The 14,236-nt window shown below is 39.9% G+C and overlaps 1 protein-coding gene across 3 annotated transcripts in view; it reads left to right on the top strand.

The window, feature by feature from the left end:
* The window catches only part of tep1 (telomerase-associated protein 1), a 31,798-nt gene that overhangs the window by 16,466 nt on the left and 1,096 nt on the right, over nucleotides 1-14,236 (top strand). For all 3 annotated transcript variants that reach the window (XM_086087923.1, XM_086087915.1, XM_086087906.1), the window contains 30 exons: nucleotides 239-356; nucleotides 447-641; nucleotides 1,635-1,816; nucleotides 1,892-2,033; nucleotides 2,772-2,948; nucleotides 3,214-3,306; nucleotides 3,424-3,559; nucleotides 3,632-3,791; nucleotides 3,970-4,103; nucleotides 4,199-4,287; nucleotides 5,092-5,206; nucleotides 5,265-5,499; nucleotides 5,746-5,863; nucleotides 6,123-6,247; nucleotides 6,324-6,423; nucleotides 6,498-6,650; nucleotides 7,035-7,250; nucleotides 7,324-7,377; nucleotides 8,577-8,718; nucleotides 9,011-9,265; nucleotides 10,259-10,410; nucleotides 10,491-10,598; nucleotides 10,773-10,877; nucleotides 10,941-11,070; nucleotides 11,136-11,215; nucleotides 12,258-12,384; nucleotides 12,689-12,822; nucleotides 12,904-13,025; nucleotides 13,290-13,439; nucleotides 14,047-14,146. In XM_086087923.1, coding sequence (XP_085944049.1) covers nucleotides 239-356; nucleotides 447-641; nucleotides 1,635-1,816; nucleotides 1,892-2,033; nucleotides 2,772-2,948; nucleotides 3,214-3,306; nucleotides 3,424-3,559; nucleotides 3,632-3,791; nucleotides 3,970-4,103; nucleotides 4,199-4,287; nucleotides 5,092-5,206; nucleotides 5,265-5,499; nucleotides 5,746-5,863; nucleotides 6,123-6,247; nucleotides 6,324-6,423; nucleotides 6,498-6,650; nucleotides 7,035-7,250; nucleotides 7,324-7,377; nucleotides 8,577-8,718; nucleotides 9,011-9,265; nucleotides 10,259-10,410; nucleotides 10,491-10,598; nucleotides 10,773-10,877; nucleotides 10,941-11,070; nucleotides 11,136-11,215; nucleotides 12,258-12,384; nucleotides 12,689-12,822; nucleotides 12,904-13,025; nucleotides 13,290-13,439; nucleotides 14,047-14,146 — 4,147 coding nt within the window. The remainder of the gene's footprint in view (nucleotides 1-238; nucleotides 357-446; nucleotides 642-1,634; nucleotides 1,817-1,891; nucleotides 2,034-2,771; nucleotides 2,949-3,213; nucleotides 3,307-3,423; nucleotides 3,560-3,631; nucleotides 3,792-3,969; nucleotides 4,104-4,198; nucleotides 4,288-5,091; nucleotides 5,207-5,264; nucleotides 5,500-5,745; nucleotides 5,864-6,122; nucleotides 6,248-6,323; nucleotides 6,424-6,497; nucleotides 6,651-7,034; nucleotides 7,251-7,323; nucleotides 7,378-8,576; nucleotides 8,719-9,010; nucleotides 9,266-10,258; nucleotides 10,411-10,490; nucleotides 10,599-10,772; nucleotides 10,878-10,940; nucleotides 11,071-11,135; nucleotides 11,216-12,257; nucleotides 12,385-12,688; nucleotides 12,823-12,903; nucleotides 13,026-13,289; nucleotides 13,440-14,046; nucleotides 14,147-14,236) is intronic.

The raw sequence follows: 14,236 nt of genomic DNA, 5'->3' as shown, positions 1-14,236 counted from the left end.
CTGTGAAAAGGTGCCTGTGAAATGCCGTGGAAAAATTAAAGCAACTCAAAGCTAAATGGTCGGCCCCCACACTTTGTCACCTCCCTAAATCTGGCCCTCTGTGCTAAAGGTTTGACTTTGGACATTTTCAGTGTACAGTATGTGGGTTATTGAGATTTTTTTTTGATACAGGATCTTCACAATCAGTAGTACTGGCTACTCCTAAGAAATTAAAGCAGTCCAAGTCTCTCTTTTCCAGTTACCTGTGTGAATGGGGGGGTGTCGTGGATGGCAAACCCTACTTGAAGAATCTGGAAAACTTTGCCAAAGCAGTGCTGGAGGACCTCTGGGAGGCTATCGTCAATCAGTTTGTTGAAGTGAGCCATTCAATGGCAGCGTCTTTCCTGAGCTACCAAAACAAGCATAATTTTCTTTTCTTTTTCTTTTTTTCCCCCCCTCACTCTCAGGAGGAGGAAGAAGACGAGGCAGACGCAACGTCCGAAATGTTAGTGCAAGAGGTTCACCAGGAGGCGCTGCAAAGGCAGTTCCTCAGCCGGACCAAGCTGCTGTCAGCCGCTGTTGAGATGGTGGAGCAGGCGCAGGTTAATGGCGGGGCCATGGTGGTGGAGGGACCGCCAGGGCAGGGCAAGACGGTCTTCATGGTAAATGTGCACCGTGATGTCACATTTTCACTTTCTTCTGTAACAGCTTTAACTTTTTTGTCGGGATAGATGGTTTTGTCTTCATGTATGGCATTTTTTCTTGAAGACAAAAATACTTTATTCTCATATTACAACTTTATTTTTGAAAATGAAAATTAATATTGTAAAAATATGGCTATTCTTGTAATACAACTTTTTGCAAGAAAATTCTTTTTACAAGTTACAGCTTTTTTTCTCGTAAGAATGCAACTGATCGAGGCATTTAGGCTTTTTTTCCTCAAAAGTATGACTATTCTCGTAACATTGCAGGGTATTTTTCTTGAAACATCAGATTCTCGTAATATTACAACTTTTCTTGAACAAAATATGACTTTATTCTAAAATATGTGATATTATTCTTGAGATTTTTATTGAAAAAAATCTTACTTTGTTCTTGAAAAAAAAAGACTTTACTCTTGGGAAAAAAATACACATTTATTCTTGGGACATTATAGCTCTTTCCTCTGAAAACTACAAATTCATTGTCATAATAAAAAAAAGACTGTTGTCGTTCTTGGAAAAAAAATACTTTACTCTTGCAAAAAAATGCAACTTTATTCTTGGGACATTATTATATATATTTATTATTATACAGCTTCATTGTCATACATCAACATCTTTATTCAGATTTTTTTCTTAGAAGTATGGCTTTATTCTAGTAATATTGCACCTCTTTAACGTTTTTGCTGTATTTTTTAAAATATTTTTTTCTATAAAGGTAAAAGCATCTTTTTTTGTGTGTAAAAACAAACCCAAAAATTATCATTTTATTCTCGTAAAAAAAAATTTTTTTGTAATGATGATACAACTTTATTTTTGTATTATTTTAACTTTTTTCTCTGAGGAATACAACTTATTTCTGGTAACATTAACGATTTTCTTGATAAAATGCAAAAATACTTTTGCATGTAACGAGGATGCACATGTATCATTATATCCGCTCCCTCCACGCAGGCCGCTCTAGCCGAGGCACTCAGAAGCGGCGCAAAGTCCAAGAAAAACCTGGCCTTTGATGTCATCTCATACTCGACAGCCGCCAGCCAATTGTCTCGCTCCGTGGAGAATCTCCTGCGATGTCTTGTCTGCTGCTTGAGACGGCTGAAAGACGAGGAATCGCCTCTTCCCCTTTCTTACAAGTGGGTTCATGTCCTCTTACAATGATGCATGTGTGCGCGTGTGCATTGTAAAGACATTCCTTAAAATCTTGAAAGGGATTTGCTGTCAGAGTTTCACGCCACTTTGAAGGACATGAAGAGGAGCAAACCTTTTGTGCTGCTAGTGGACGGGGTGGATCTTGTGCGTGACGACTGGGATCAGCTCAGCTCTGGTTGGATACCGCAGCATCTTGCACAGGTCTGTCAATGATGAAGAAACTTTTAACTTTTTTTCTTAATAATTAGTTGTTGTTTTTTCTTTAAAGGGGAAGTAAATAATGCTCTATTCACAAATGTATTATTTAAAAATGAAATTCAAGTTTTTTTCCTTTTTTTATCTAAAAGATATACAACTTTTATATAAAAAAACACCACTTTTTGTCTTGAAAATAGATCTTTATTTTTGAAAAATTTTAAGTTTGTTCTTACACTACTTTTAATTTTGAAATATGTAGCTTTACTTTTCTTTAGTACTTTTATCTTCGAAAATATCTATTTACCCCCTTTTCAATGTCTTTTTGTGGGTAAAAAGAAAAACACAACTTTTTATCTAAAAAAAAATTGCTTCATTCTGGGGAAAATGTTACCTGTTGTGTCCTCTCGCTTCTTGCTCAAAAAGATAAATACCCCCCTCCCCAAATTTCAAGCTTTATGTGTTGGAAAAAGGATGTAATGAGCTAAAAATAGTCATCTGTTGAATTTGCATTAGGAGGTTGTTTTTGTTGAAATCAAAAGCTGTTTCCATCAAAAACCATCTTAACAGGTCAGGTAACAACTTGATTCTTGTACGGTTACAACTTCAGGCTTCTTCTTTTTTCCTTTTAGTGTAGCTTTAATGCACCCTTGTACAACATAAACTCTTTGATATACTGATTTAATGCCAAATGATTAGATTTTTTTTTAAATCATAATTCTCCTGTTATTTTGGCCGTGCCAGGGTATTTGTTTGGTGACGAGTGTCACCTCCACCTCGCCGTTGTTGCACACTCTGTCCAAGAAGGCCACGCTGCTCTTCACCCTGCCACTGCTTACCGTGGTAGAGCGAAAGGAAATCATTCAAAAGGAACTGGACGCCTTTGGGAAGAAACTCAGCGACGCCGCCTTCAACAACCAGGTTCCTGACTAAAAAAATAAATAATCTTTTCTACATATCTATATCGTCCTGTGGTGTTTCTTTTTAAGACAAAAAAAGTTCTGCTTACCTTGACTAGTTTCAGCGACGACTGCCGCCTTCCTCAGAAGCCAAGGTAGTCAAAGTAAAGCACAACTTTTTTTGTCTTAAAGAAAAAATGCAGGACGAACTAGGTTCCTTCTCATCAACTACATAATTTTCCCACGTTTGATTCCTCCTCCATGACGTACTTGTGTGCTTGCTACAGCTGCAGACACTGGTCATGAAGAAAGGTGCAGAGTGTCCTCTCTACCTGCACATGGCCTGTGAAGACCTGAGGAACTTTGCTTCCTTTGACAAGGTTCCATTGTACTCACTTGATCCCAAAATAATATATTGTGTTAAATTGCCTATTTAAAAACAAACAAACTGTTGTTGTAATATTATATCACATGAAAATTGTGTTTTTGTGCCTTAGCTCAACGAGAGCCTGCAGACTTTGCCTCAGTCTGTCAATCTGCTGGTCCAATACTGTCTGAATAGACTCTGCTCGGACCACAGAGGCATGCTGGGACTCAACTGGGCTCTGGCGGCCCTCACAGTCAGCACCACCGGTACAACGAACCACTGGGTTTCTTCAGCTTTTTCGGTACATTAGGCAACCATCTTCTCCTTTTCATGTTCAGGCCTGAGGGAGCGTGACCTGTACTCGCTACTGTGCGTTTGCAACGACCTGTGCTCGCACAAAGGACCGGTCACGTGGCAGGAAGTGCTGCCGCTGTGCAAGAGCCCAAAAGGACGTGTTCCCATGGTGGCATTTACCCGCATCCTGCAGAGCTTGCGAAGGTGAGTATGGCAAAAGTTGTTTAAAGAGGCTTTAAAACATGCACAAATGTTCAGTGGTCTCAAAATGCTTAAATAAAGTGGCCTTAAAAAGTCTTACAATCACATTTGGGCAAAGTGGCCTTTAAAATGGATGTAAGTTGATCCAAGTCAGTTTATCTAAGAGGATGGTGTTTTGCAGTTTGGTGAATCCATCTCATCGCCACGACGTTGATGACGTGCTGACTCTGTCCAACCCAGATGTGAGGCGGGCATTTGATGACTTCTTCCTGCCTTCTGAAGACCACAGAAGAAGAGCTCACCTCGTGTTAGCGGGTAACAGGCAAAAAACTAGACAGTTTTTTTTATTTGAAAAAAAGACAAAGTGTTCACTATTTATACCGTTTTCCTCCCTCTGGTTTCCTCTGCAGGTCACCTGTGGGTGCTGGCCGACGCTCAGGGTGCCGATACTTTTCTTCACGGAGAAGTGGATGCTGTCCAGCAGCTTACTTCTAGTCTGGTTTGTCATCCACTGAACAAACATACACAGTTAGATTGATTAACTCTACTCAAGGTTGCAATGTAGGCAAATGTGGTTTACTGGTGTAGAATTGCACTGCATCATAAGAGCTGCTTCTACCAATACAGTATTCATCATTTTTTTAAGCCATATTTTTGATGAAGATGAAAAAGTTGTATATTTTTAGGAAAAGAAGTTGGACTTTCAAAATTTTCAAAATGTACTTTTTTTTAAAGTAAAACTATTTTGTTTTTTTATATAAAAATTGGATTGGACATTTTTTATAGGAAATTTGTATTTTGATTTTTTTTTTTAGTAAGTCATACTTTTAGTTGAATACGTGAAAAACATTTGAGAAATAAAATCATCAAGCCAAATAAAAATATTTGTCATATTTTTGACTTTTTCAGACTTTTTTTTTTTTAAGAAAGACCATTGCAAAAAAAATTGAAGGAAAAAAAACTTGTGGAAAAGTATTATTTGAGTGGAGAAGAAAACAATGGCAAATACTTACATGTATTTTTAAAATAAATTGGATTTAATTTTTGTGAGGAGTGAGGAAAAAGATTTTCTTGGAAAGTCAAAATATGCCTATTTATCAAAGGATGATTTTCTTAGAACAAATAATATTTTAGAAGAGTCTTATTTGTTTATGTTTTGGGAGGGACATGTTCAATTTTTCTAATACCTCAAAACTGAGCATTATTACCTTTTATAAAGGAATCTTTTTTTATTCTTATATGAAGGCATCTTTTTTTTAATTCGTATTAGCTCTTTTTTTACCCCACTTTTTTTGCTGCATAGATACAAAGTGGCGAGCTGGAGGCTCTGCGTTCACTGCTCTCCAGCTTTGACTTCCTGTACGCTAATGTGCGGAATAATCTGCTGCACCACTTGCTGGACACCTACAACGAGCACGGTGAGCCATCAACATCCAACGCCTTGCCTTTGCGCTCATTATTATTCCTTCCCCGCAGATAAGAAGTCATCTCCATTGACCAGCGGCCAACGGGCTGCCATTGATGACTGCCGAGCTTTCCTGCAGCGCCATGCCGCCGTGCTCACCCGCTGGCCAGCGCTCCTCGTCCAACAGGCCCTCAATGAACCACCCGAGACCGCCGCTCACGCCTGGGCCCGTGGCCTGCTGGGTAGCGGAAGGATGCAGGCGATAGAATGGCTCAACAATGACCATCAAAGCTTTACACAGAGCTGGTAGAGCAGGCACCTCAATCTGTTCCACGACTACGGTTGACTTTCAAAATTAGATTTCTCGTTGAAATCAATTATATATAGGAACATATTGAGTCCAAACTGTTGCGTAATGAAACCTATTAGATCTTGAAATAGTCTTTGAAATTTTATTAAAGTGTCCTTAAACCTTATTCTATTCAATTAAAACGTCAAATTTCATTTATGTTGTCGTGTGTTTATGTGCTATGTGTGTGGTTTATGTTGCAGTCAGCTGGTGTCCACCTTCTCGTCTGAGCCTACTTGCTTGGCAGTGGGCTGCGATGGAGAGATGGTGGTCGGGACCGGGCAGGGAACTTTGCATTTCATCAGTGCAAACACAGGACAGGTACAAAGACACCTAAAAAGACATTCTGTAAAATTAGCATTACTTCTGAAGATGGCGTTTACCGTAAATCTGTGTCATCAGACTGTTAAATCTGAAATCTGAAAATGGTTGTCAAATTGCTAAATCTGAAGAATTTTCATGATTTCTGACAAGGACAGTATCCTAAATACCGATCCTTCTTAATAATTAAGACGGATGTATCTTCAAATTGTTAAATCTGAGTCAGTAAAACCTTACTTCCTCTGTCACACCCGGACAGGAAGTGAAGTCGCTGGTAAGCACTTGCGACGGCATCTCTAGCTGCAACCTCCTCAAGGACGGACGCCTCGCCACGACCTCCTTTGATGGCCAAATCGAGATCTGGGACGTAGCCAACGGGTGTCGGTTAGTGACCTCTCCCGTGGTACATTCGAACGAATGCCGACCTCAGGTTAATCTTAATGGTCTTGGCCATTCGCAGGATGTCTCTCATTAAGGGCCACGCTAACGTGATAACGGCCAGCGACGTCACCACCGACAGGAAGCACCTGGCCACCGCATCACTGGATTTTACTCTAAAAGTCAGCTAGTTACACATGTACTTTTAGTGATCCGTCTTTGTGCTATCATTGATCAAATAAATTGTACTTGTCAGGTGTGGTCTTCGGCCAAAGGTCACGAGGTGGCACTTCTGCCCAGCGAAAGCCCTCTGAACTGCATTACCTTTGACCCCGAGGATCGCCTGCTGGCTGCCGGCTGCTGGGACGGAAAGGTCGTTGTGTGGAATTGGCTCCAGGATAACACACTCGTAAGTCACTGCTCAGTATATCTACCTGTTCAAAGGTGCCATTGGGGTGTTTTTTTTAATTTAAATTGACCATTCATTGGACCAACATCTCTCACATGCTACTCCGTTTCACATCTTCTCTCAGCTCCTCAACTTTAATGGTAGTTTTTTCAGGTTAGGCCAGACACAATGACAGCCAATCAGTATCCACTTCCGGGTGGATTTGACTATTGTATCCACCAGTAAGTTTGCTCAAAGAGGCTTACATTTAAATTTGGAAGGGAAAAAAAGCCTGAACACTGATTCAATTTAAGCAAAGTGGCATTGAGAAAAACATTTTTGTGTTAAAAGATTTGTAAAAAGTTAGTTTTTAAAGTGTGTGTGTGTTATGTTCTATTCGAACAGTGGCTGTGCGGCCACAGCCGCTCAGTGCGTAGCCTGTCCTTCTCGCCGTCGTTGTCGACCACGCTGTGCTCGGGCTCTGTGTCTGGGGAAGTGCGTGTGTGGTCTGTGGACACCTCCACCTGCGTGGGATGCTTCCCGGCGCACACCGGTACCACTGATGCCCTCACCTTCCTCGACCAGGGCCGCTTGCTGCTGACCGCCGGTTCCGATCACATGGTGGGTACATCAAAATGGCTGCTGCGTTGTTGCACTTGCAAAGACGATAAGATGATCTCATTTTCCTAAACAGCTTCAGCTGTGGTCGGGTGGACTTGGACGCTCAGTCGGCACTTTAAAGAGACATGTAAGTTTGTTTTATAGAGTGGCACCTCCATTTATGAGTAACCCAACTTGCAAGTTTTTCACAATATGAGCCATCACTTGGCTGATGTTTTTTTTTTTTTGCTTTAATCTGTGAACAAACGTTTACCATACAAGCGCTTATATGGTGGCAGCGAACTTCACTACAAGCAGCAGTTTGGCAGAGTGAACAATTTTTCACAAAAGAGGCCAAGTGCTAGCTTAAAGATGTACTCCCAGTACAAGTCTACGGAGGAGAAAAAACAAAACATATACAACAGAATTGCACATTTTGTAACTTTGCCTGACGAAAGCCAGTTTAATGCTAACCTATGATGGGAAAAGCCACAGGCCTGCTAACAACTAGAATTTAAATTGCCGTGGTTATAAACAACTTGTATTTGAACTAGAGCTGTCAAATTATTACATTTTTAATCAGATTAATCACATCTTAGAATTGTGATTAATCACGATTAATCGCTTAATTAAAAAGGCTTTTTATCAACCTTTTTTGCCTGCCAAATTTAAAGAGCACTTGTTATGTGTTATTTTGACATTTAATGTATGAGGACGTCTTCAACATTTTTTGATCCACTGCACATGCACATCCTCCTCTTTTCTTTTTCTTTTTAACAGTTGATTACTTGCATAATTTTAAATGGGAAAAAAATAACCCCAATAGTTTGACATGAACAAATATTCTGATTGTCATACGCAAACATTTATTAAATGCTTTACTTTAATGCGTGTAGTTATGTTTATTGCTCAAACACAACCTGGGCTACCTTCAACTTAACGAGCCGTTGTCAGCTAAAGGATCATCTGCGGTATTAATACATGATAATTTTTTGGTGATTAATTAATTAGTTAACACTTTAACTTTGACATCACTAATTTGAACACTAATGTTGGCATCACGTGCAGACAAATCATACAATACTTGCATATATTCGTTATCCTCAATGAAAAATGGCTAATATTACTGCATCTTGAGACTTGCGTATGTATATTCTTGATGGTTTCTAGAATTGCGATGTGATCATAGTGGTAATAAAAGGTGGCTTAGGTCAGATAAATCCCCAATGTCCTAGCTTCTAAATACACAGCCCATCACTGACACTCAGTGGTATCAACCTATCAACTCCTGAAAAAGCTAATTTGTCAGTCTAGCGTTTTCACTTCTTTTCTCTATGCTTTCTTCAGAGCGAACAGGAGCCTCCTCACAAGAAGAGCAAGAGCGACACCTCGGCGGAGGCCGGCGGGGTGCTGTGTGCCGCAGTCAATGGCGACTACGTCGCCGTGGGTTACAATGGCGACGGCTTCAAGCTCTTCTGCCTCAGCTCGGGTGAGTTTCATGTGTCAGAACACACACACACACACACACACACACACACACACACACACACACACACACACACACACACACACACACACACACACACACACACATTTGAGTTCAGAGAGTATCTGAGTTCAACATGATACTTGATTAGAATACATTAGTTAGAAAGGCAATTTGATTAAAACTATAAGGATATTGGGAACAATCGCTCAGTTGTTTGAAGACCTCAAATTTCAGGCAAGCCCTAAAGGCAACACCAGATTTCAGATGGTCCATGAACTTCATCTTTTGACAGGTGAAATGATTTGGGAGTCTGGCCTTTTCCGCCTGAGCGTGCCCTCCCTGCTGTGGGTATGCGTGGACGCCGCGTCCACTGACGCATTGCCGCTGCTGTTGTCCACGGGGCATGACAAACGGGTGCGGCTGTGGCAGAAGAAACTTGGGGAGGACGGAGAGTTGACGGGCCTGCAGATGACGGAAATGTTTGGCATGCAGTTTGGCATCATTCATGCCATGGCGCACAACGCTACTTACCTGGCCACTGCATCAGGTGAGAAACGACTAGACGGGTATATTTGTAATGTCATCATGAGTAAAATATGCAGTAGGTCTACCTTTTTTGTTATTTTTTACCATTTCCAGAGGTCCTTCAAAGACTGGATCTTTCTACAGATTTTGTCTAATTGTGAGCAGATTTTAGCTATATGCAAGGGTGTGCAAAAGTAGGTATGCAGTAGCATCACATCAGTTCAATTAGTGTCATTATTATATGAATAATGTATTTTTTTCTGTATGATGGTTTGAAGTTTTCTCTTTCATAACTGTATATACTTTTGCACAACCCCCACCGTATACCAGATCATTGGTTTTCAATCTGTTTTATGGTTCTCAAACTGTTTTACTTAGTGCCACCTAAAGAAAATACTAAGCTCTTCCACTGTAATGTGCAGCTTTAAAATGCAGTAATATAGTAAGCCTGAGTGTTCATAACAAAACAAGAGTTTTTTCTTAAAGTAGATTTATTGTTGTGAACATTAAGTCTGCTTGAGTTGAGTTAAATATAGGGAAATCCAAAAACTACTTAAATGATTCAGTTGAAGTATTGGACATAAAAGTGGAATACAAATTTACTTTTATTTCAAAGTTTTAAAAATAAATACTTATTAAATGCAAATGTAGTTTACTTCAAAGTCAATTACAACTTAACTGTACTTTTATATGTACTGTAGCCTACTTGAAAAGTAAAAAATGTGCTGTATTTAAAAAATAAAAATAAAGAAATGGAATGTAAGCATACTTACGAACTTCAAAATTTTTATTTAATTCAGTCATTCTTTAGTGTACCACTATAGAGCGCTTTCATATCACTAGTAGCAATTACATGGTATTTACGTTTTCTGCATTGTGTGGACAGAACACAGCGGCAAAATTTGATGACTTGCCATAACATACAAAATTCTAATGATGCCACAAGAGCTTGTGTGCCCCATACTGGCTGAACTGTATTAATGAAATGACTGTACTGATTTTGTCTGGTGAACAGATGACTGCAGTATATTCCTGTGGCTGCTGAGTCAATTGGGCGAGTACAATTCAGAGCCCCCTGCTGGCCTGCTGAAGGGTCACAGTGGTGGCGTCACCTGTCTGGCCTTCAGCCCCGATGGTGGGCAGCTGCTCTCCGGTGGAAAAGACAAAGTATGAACAAGCGTCTCAAATTCAAGCCTGCATAAATATATACGCTCAGTCAATCATTTGAATAAATGTGTGTTTTACAGGCTGTGGTAGTGTGGGACATGACCTTGACGCCTCCTGGTCTTTCTAAAGTGCTCCCGGCTTTCCACAGAGACTGGATCACGGGCTGTGTTTGGACTCCAGACTGTGTGGTGGGCCTTGAATTTCTTGTATTTTCTATGTTTAAATAAAGTTGAGTTAATGTTGTGTCGTCAAAATTATTGTGTTTTTAAAGTGTTTTAACCTCGAGCGATGTTTTCTCATTGGCCCGCCTCTTTTTCTTGAAAGATAAATATTTTTAAAATACTTTTTTTGTTGATCGGCAGATAAGCTCATCAAATGACGGCAGACTTTGCTTATGGGACGTGGAGGCCGCTCATAGCTTGCGAGAGATCACCTGGACGAGTCCTCTCACATCCGTCTGTTGCTTGGTGAGACTCCTCCGACGTTAAGTATCCCTGCAGGCATCTTATTGGCTTTGCGTGCACCTGCAGGGGCCGTACGTGGCGGCCGGATCCGCTGATGGCAGCCTGAACGTGTGGAAGTGGGAAACCAGCATGGATATCTGCCACATACCGGCACACAAAGGACGGATCCATGTCTGCTCCGTCATCACTGACGCCAGTAAACATCAAGTGAAGATCATTTTCAGATTTCTTTGTATTTATCTTTGAATTCTTTCTTTCCAGATGAAGAAAAGAATCCGGAAGATCTCACTGTTGTCACAGCTGCCCAAGATGGAATTATGCGGCTCTGGAAGCCCTTACAGGTTTTGTATTTCATTTTGTATTCAGTTAATTTAAATAATAGTTGAAGGAATTTCGGTATATAGGTGGTTTATAGTGTATTGGGCATATGCTGTTTTTATTCATTTTCCTAAATGCAATTTACATTTACTTTTCTTTTTTAACAAAACACCACCAATATTAATCGAAATAAAATACCCCAAACTATTATGCACAGCATTAAAAAAAAAAATTGCTGGTGAAGAATTTATTTATTGCCCTAATTGGTTATTTGTGTAATTAAACTGGTGATGGGTTCCAAAAAAAGTACCCACAATAAATGAAATCTGCTAAGTAGTTAGCTTTGTTTTACATTTATTTAAAATCTTTTAAGGCTCTAAAACCCCTCACCACACAGTTTATACACTTTTCTCATCGAGGCATTTACATTTTCTCACATTTCTCTCTTGTCTAAACATTCTCAACGTTCAAATCTTCATAAATTTTATAAAATAAGTCCATTACTGTTAAGAAAAAATGCATGCAAAATGTCACTAAATAAAATCCGCAAAACAGCGAGGCCGCGAAAAGTGAACCGCGTTATAGCGAGGGAACACTGTATACAATATTTCTGTTTTTAATTTAATTCATTAGTAAATGTGTATTTTTTTAAAATTATTATTCATTTCTATTTATGAATAGTAATATTACTAACTACAGTCATCCACTAAAATTGTAACTCCACGCGCAATGGTTACACTTTCTAGGCCTTCTTAAATAACAGATTATTAGGCCCAATTTACAGCAAAAAAAAAAAACACATTCCAGAAATACATGATGGGAAACTAATGGTTTACAATGAAAAAGCATAACTCAGTGTTTCAAATGCCAAGACGCGTGTGCAAGAGCAATATGAGGCCGACATTTGTTTATAAGCCAAGATTTCATTTAATTGCCCCATTTTTTTTGTCACTTCACTGGAATGGTTGAGTGTGAAGCAAGTTATTGCTTGATGACTCTTATCTTGCATCGTAATTTGGAACACAGTTTACTCTAGCAAAGTTCCTCCGATGTGTTGGTGCACAGGTGGAACACTTCGGCACTTTCCAGGGTCACAGTGGCGCCATTCGCAGTGTCGCTCACGAGGGGAGCGGCCCACAGTTCCTCACCGTGTCGAAAGATTGCTCCTTGCGAAGCTGGATGTGGGAAACCGGTGAAGTTGGATTAATTCACAATTATTATATTATTTTTGGGTGACACATCTCGATCCTACGTTTTTATGCTTTTATTCCTATATTTAATCAAAACAGGAGTAAAGTTACAATAATATTGTGACCACACCCACCAAAGACATAAATAGGGTCCCCATTGATTTATACCTAAATAAGTATTTTAAATTAAAAGGGGACACTTTTATTTTTTACCAAAAAAAAGTCTGGTTGCCTCCATGGAACTTTTGCGGACTGCCCAGTCTGCATCTTAGCAAACAAGCTTACATCATTTTGTTGTCTGTACAGAACCGCCCCCCAGCCTGCGAGGCGCCGTCACTGCTCTCTGCTTCTCTGACTCGGACCGCCACGTTCTGATCACCGGCTATGAGTCCGGCCTGCTGGAGGTGTGGCAGTGCAGCCGAGTGGTTGGCCGCGTGCAGGTGAAGTATTAGTGTTGACCACTTGACGAAGATGACATCACGCTCACACGCTCGCATCTCGTTTTTTGGTGTTTGTTTCAGGCTTCAGGCAGCAGGATTGTAGCCATCTGCGCAATGCCTAACTGCTGCTTTGCTGTCGGCTACATTGGCTGTTTTGTGGATGTGTGGAAGATAGTGCGGAATCAGGAGCGCAGTACTGTCAGGTAAATAGAAGAAAAAATCTTCCCCCCAAAAATAGTTTTGATACATGGGGTGCGATACCATTCGAAGATGGTTTGTTTTTAAATGGAACGATAAATTTTGTTTCCATTCAGTACAATTTGATACATTTTGTGGTATATTGCATCAAAATGTTATGTTTTAGAAAATGGTAGCTCCTGTGCCCACAATTTTTTGTTAACAAATTAAACCCAAACTTGTATTTGGAGTCCAAAATACAACCTTTAAAGGACTTTGGTGTGTTCCAGCATAGTCAAGGTGACATCACACCAGGTGACGGAGCAAGTGGTGCACCTGGCATATTGCTCCGTTCTCATCGGTGTATCCAACAATGGAGCGATTTTCGACGTCACTTGCAACAAGGACTTGGACAAGCGGTGGTCGATGACGGTCCACAGGTAATTAGCGTCGGCTTCCATTTTGGGTCAGGCTGGTTTTATTTCTTCTACATTCATTTTCATTGCACACAGTATGTGTCTCTATCTGTCTCTGTGTCTGTAATTCTAAAAACAAACTTCCAAAAAAATAAACCTCCAACCCGGAAGTAGGGTATATTATTTATTTTGATACTTAATCAGCTTTAAAAAATAATAATAATCAGGGAATAAGATGTCAGAGATTTTTGTACTTTTATCATTTATATACACCACCTAATCGAATACTGTAAAATTTGTTTTCAGTGGTGTATTGCTTTGATAAGCACTTTCCTCAATTAAACACACTGGTAACTCTAAAATCTATTTTAGTAGACACAGGTCAAATTTGACTCTAAGCAGCCTCAATGTACACAAAATGTGTTAGCACTTGTACAAAAGACTGACATTTATCTGATGTTTAAAGTTATATTTGTGTATATTTTTGGTCCCTTTAGGAATAGTCATCAAATTTCGTAGTGAAAGAATGACATTTACAATATTTGTTTTGCTGTCAAATGTTTAAATTGGCCAAATTTGACTTGTGCCGTACGTAAGGGTTAAGTGAGGCTTGCTTTGTGTATGTATGCAGCTGGCACAACCAAGTCAGAGTTTTGGGGCTCATTCGAAATGACGAGAAAAGCATGTGGCTTGTGGGCGAGTATGACGCAAAGGTGCAAGTCGGCTTCATCGTGAGTTTACGTCCACCATCTCCACCGTGACTCAATTATGCATTATACTGCCATTATATGTTAGAATTAAGCTAAACGGACTCTTGTAAG

Source organism: Leptonotus elevatus, chromosome 1, assembly GCF_054856555.1.
Source record: "Leptonotus elevatus isolate MCC_2025b chromosome 1, RoL_Lele_1.0, whole genome shotgun sequence".
Lineage (NCBI taxonomy): Eukaryota > Metazoa > Chordata > Actinopteri > Syngnathiformes > Syngnathidae > Leptonotus > Leptonotus elevatus.
Note: the sequence above shows the minus strand (reverse complement) of the source record. Positions and strands in the feature narration are given on the sequence as shown.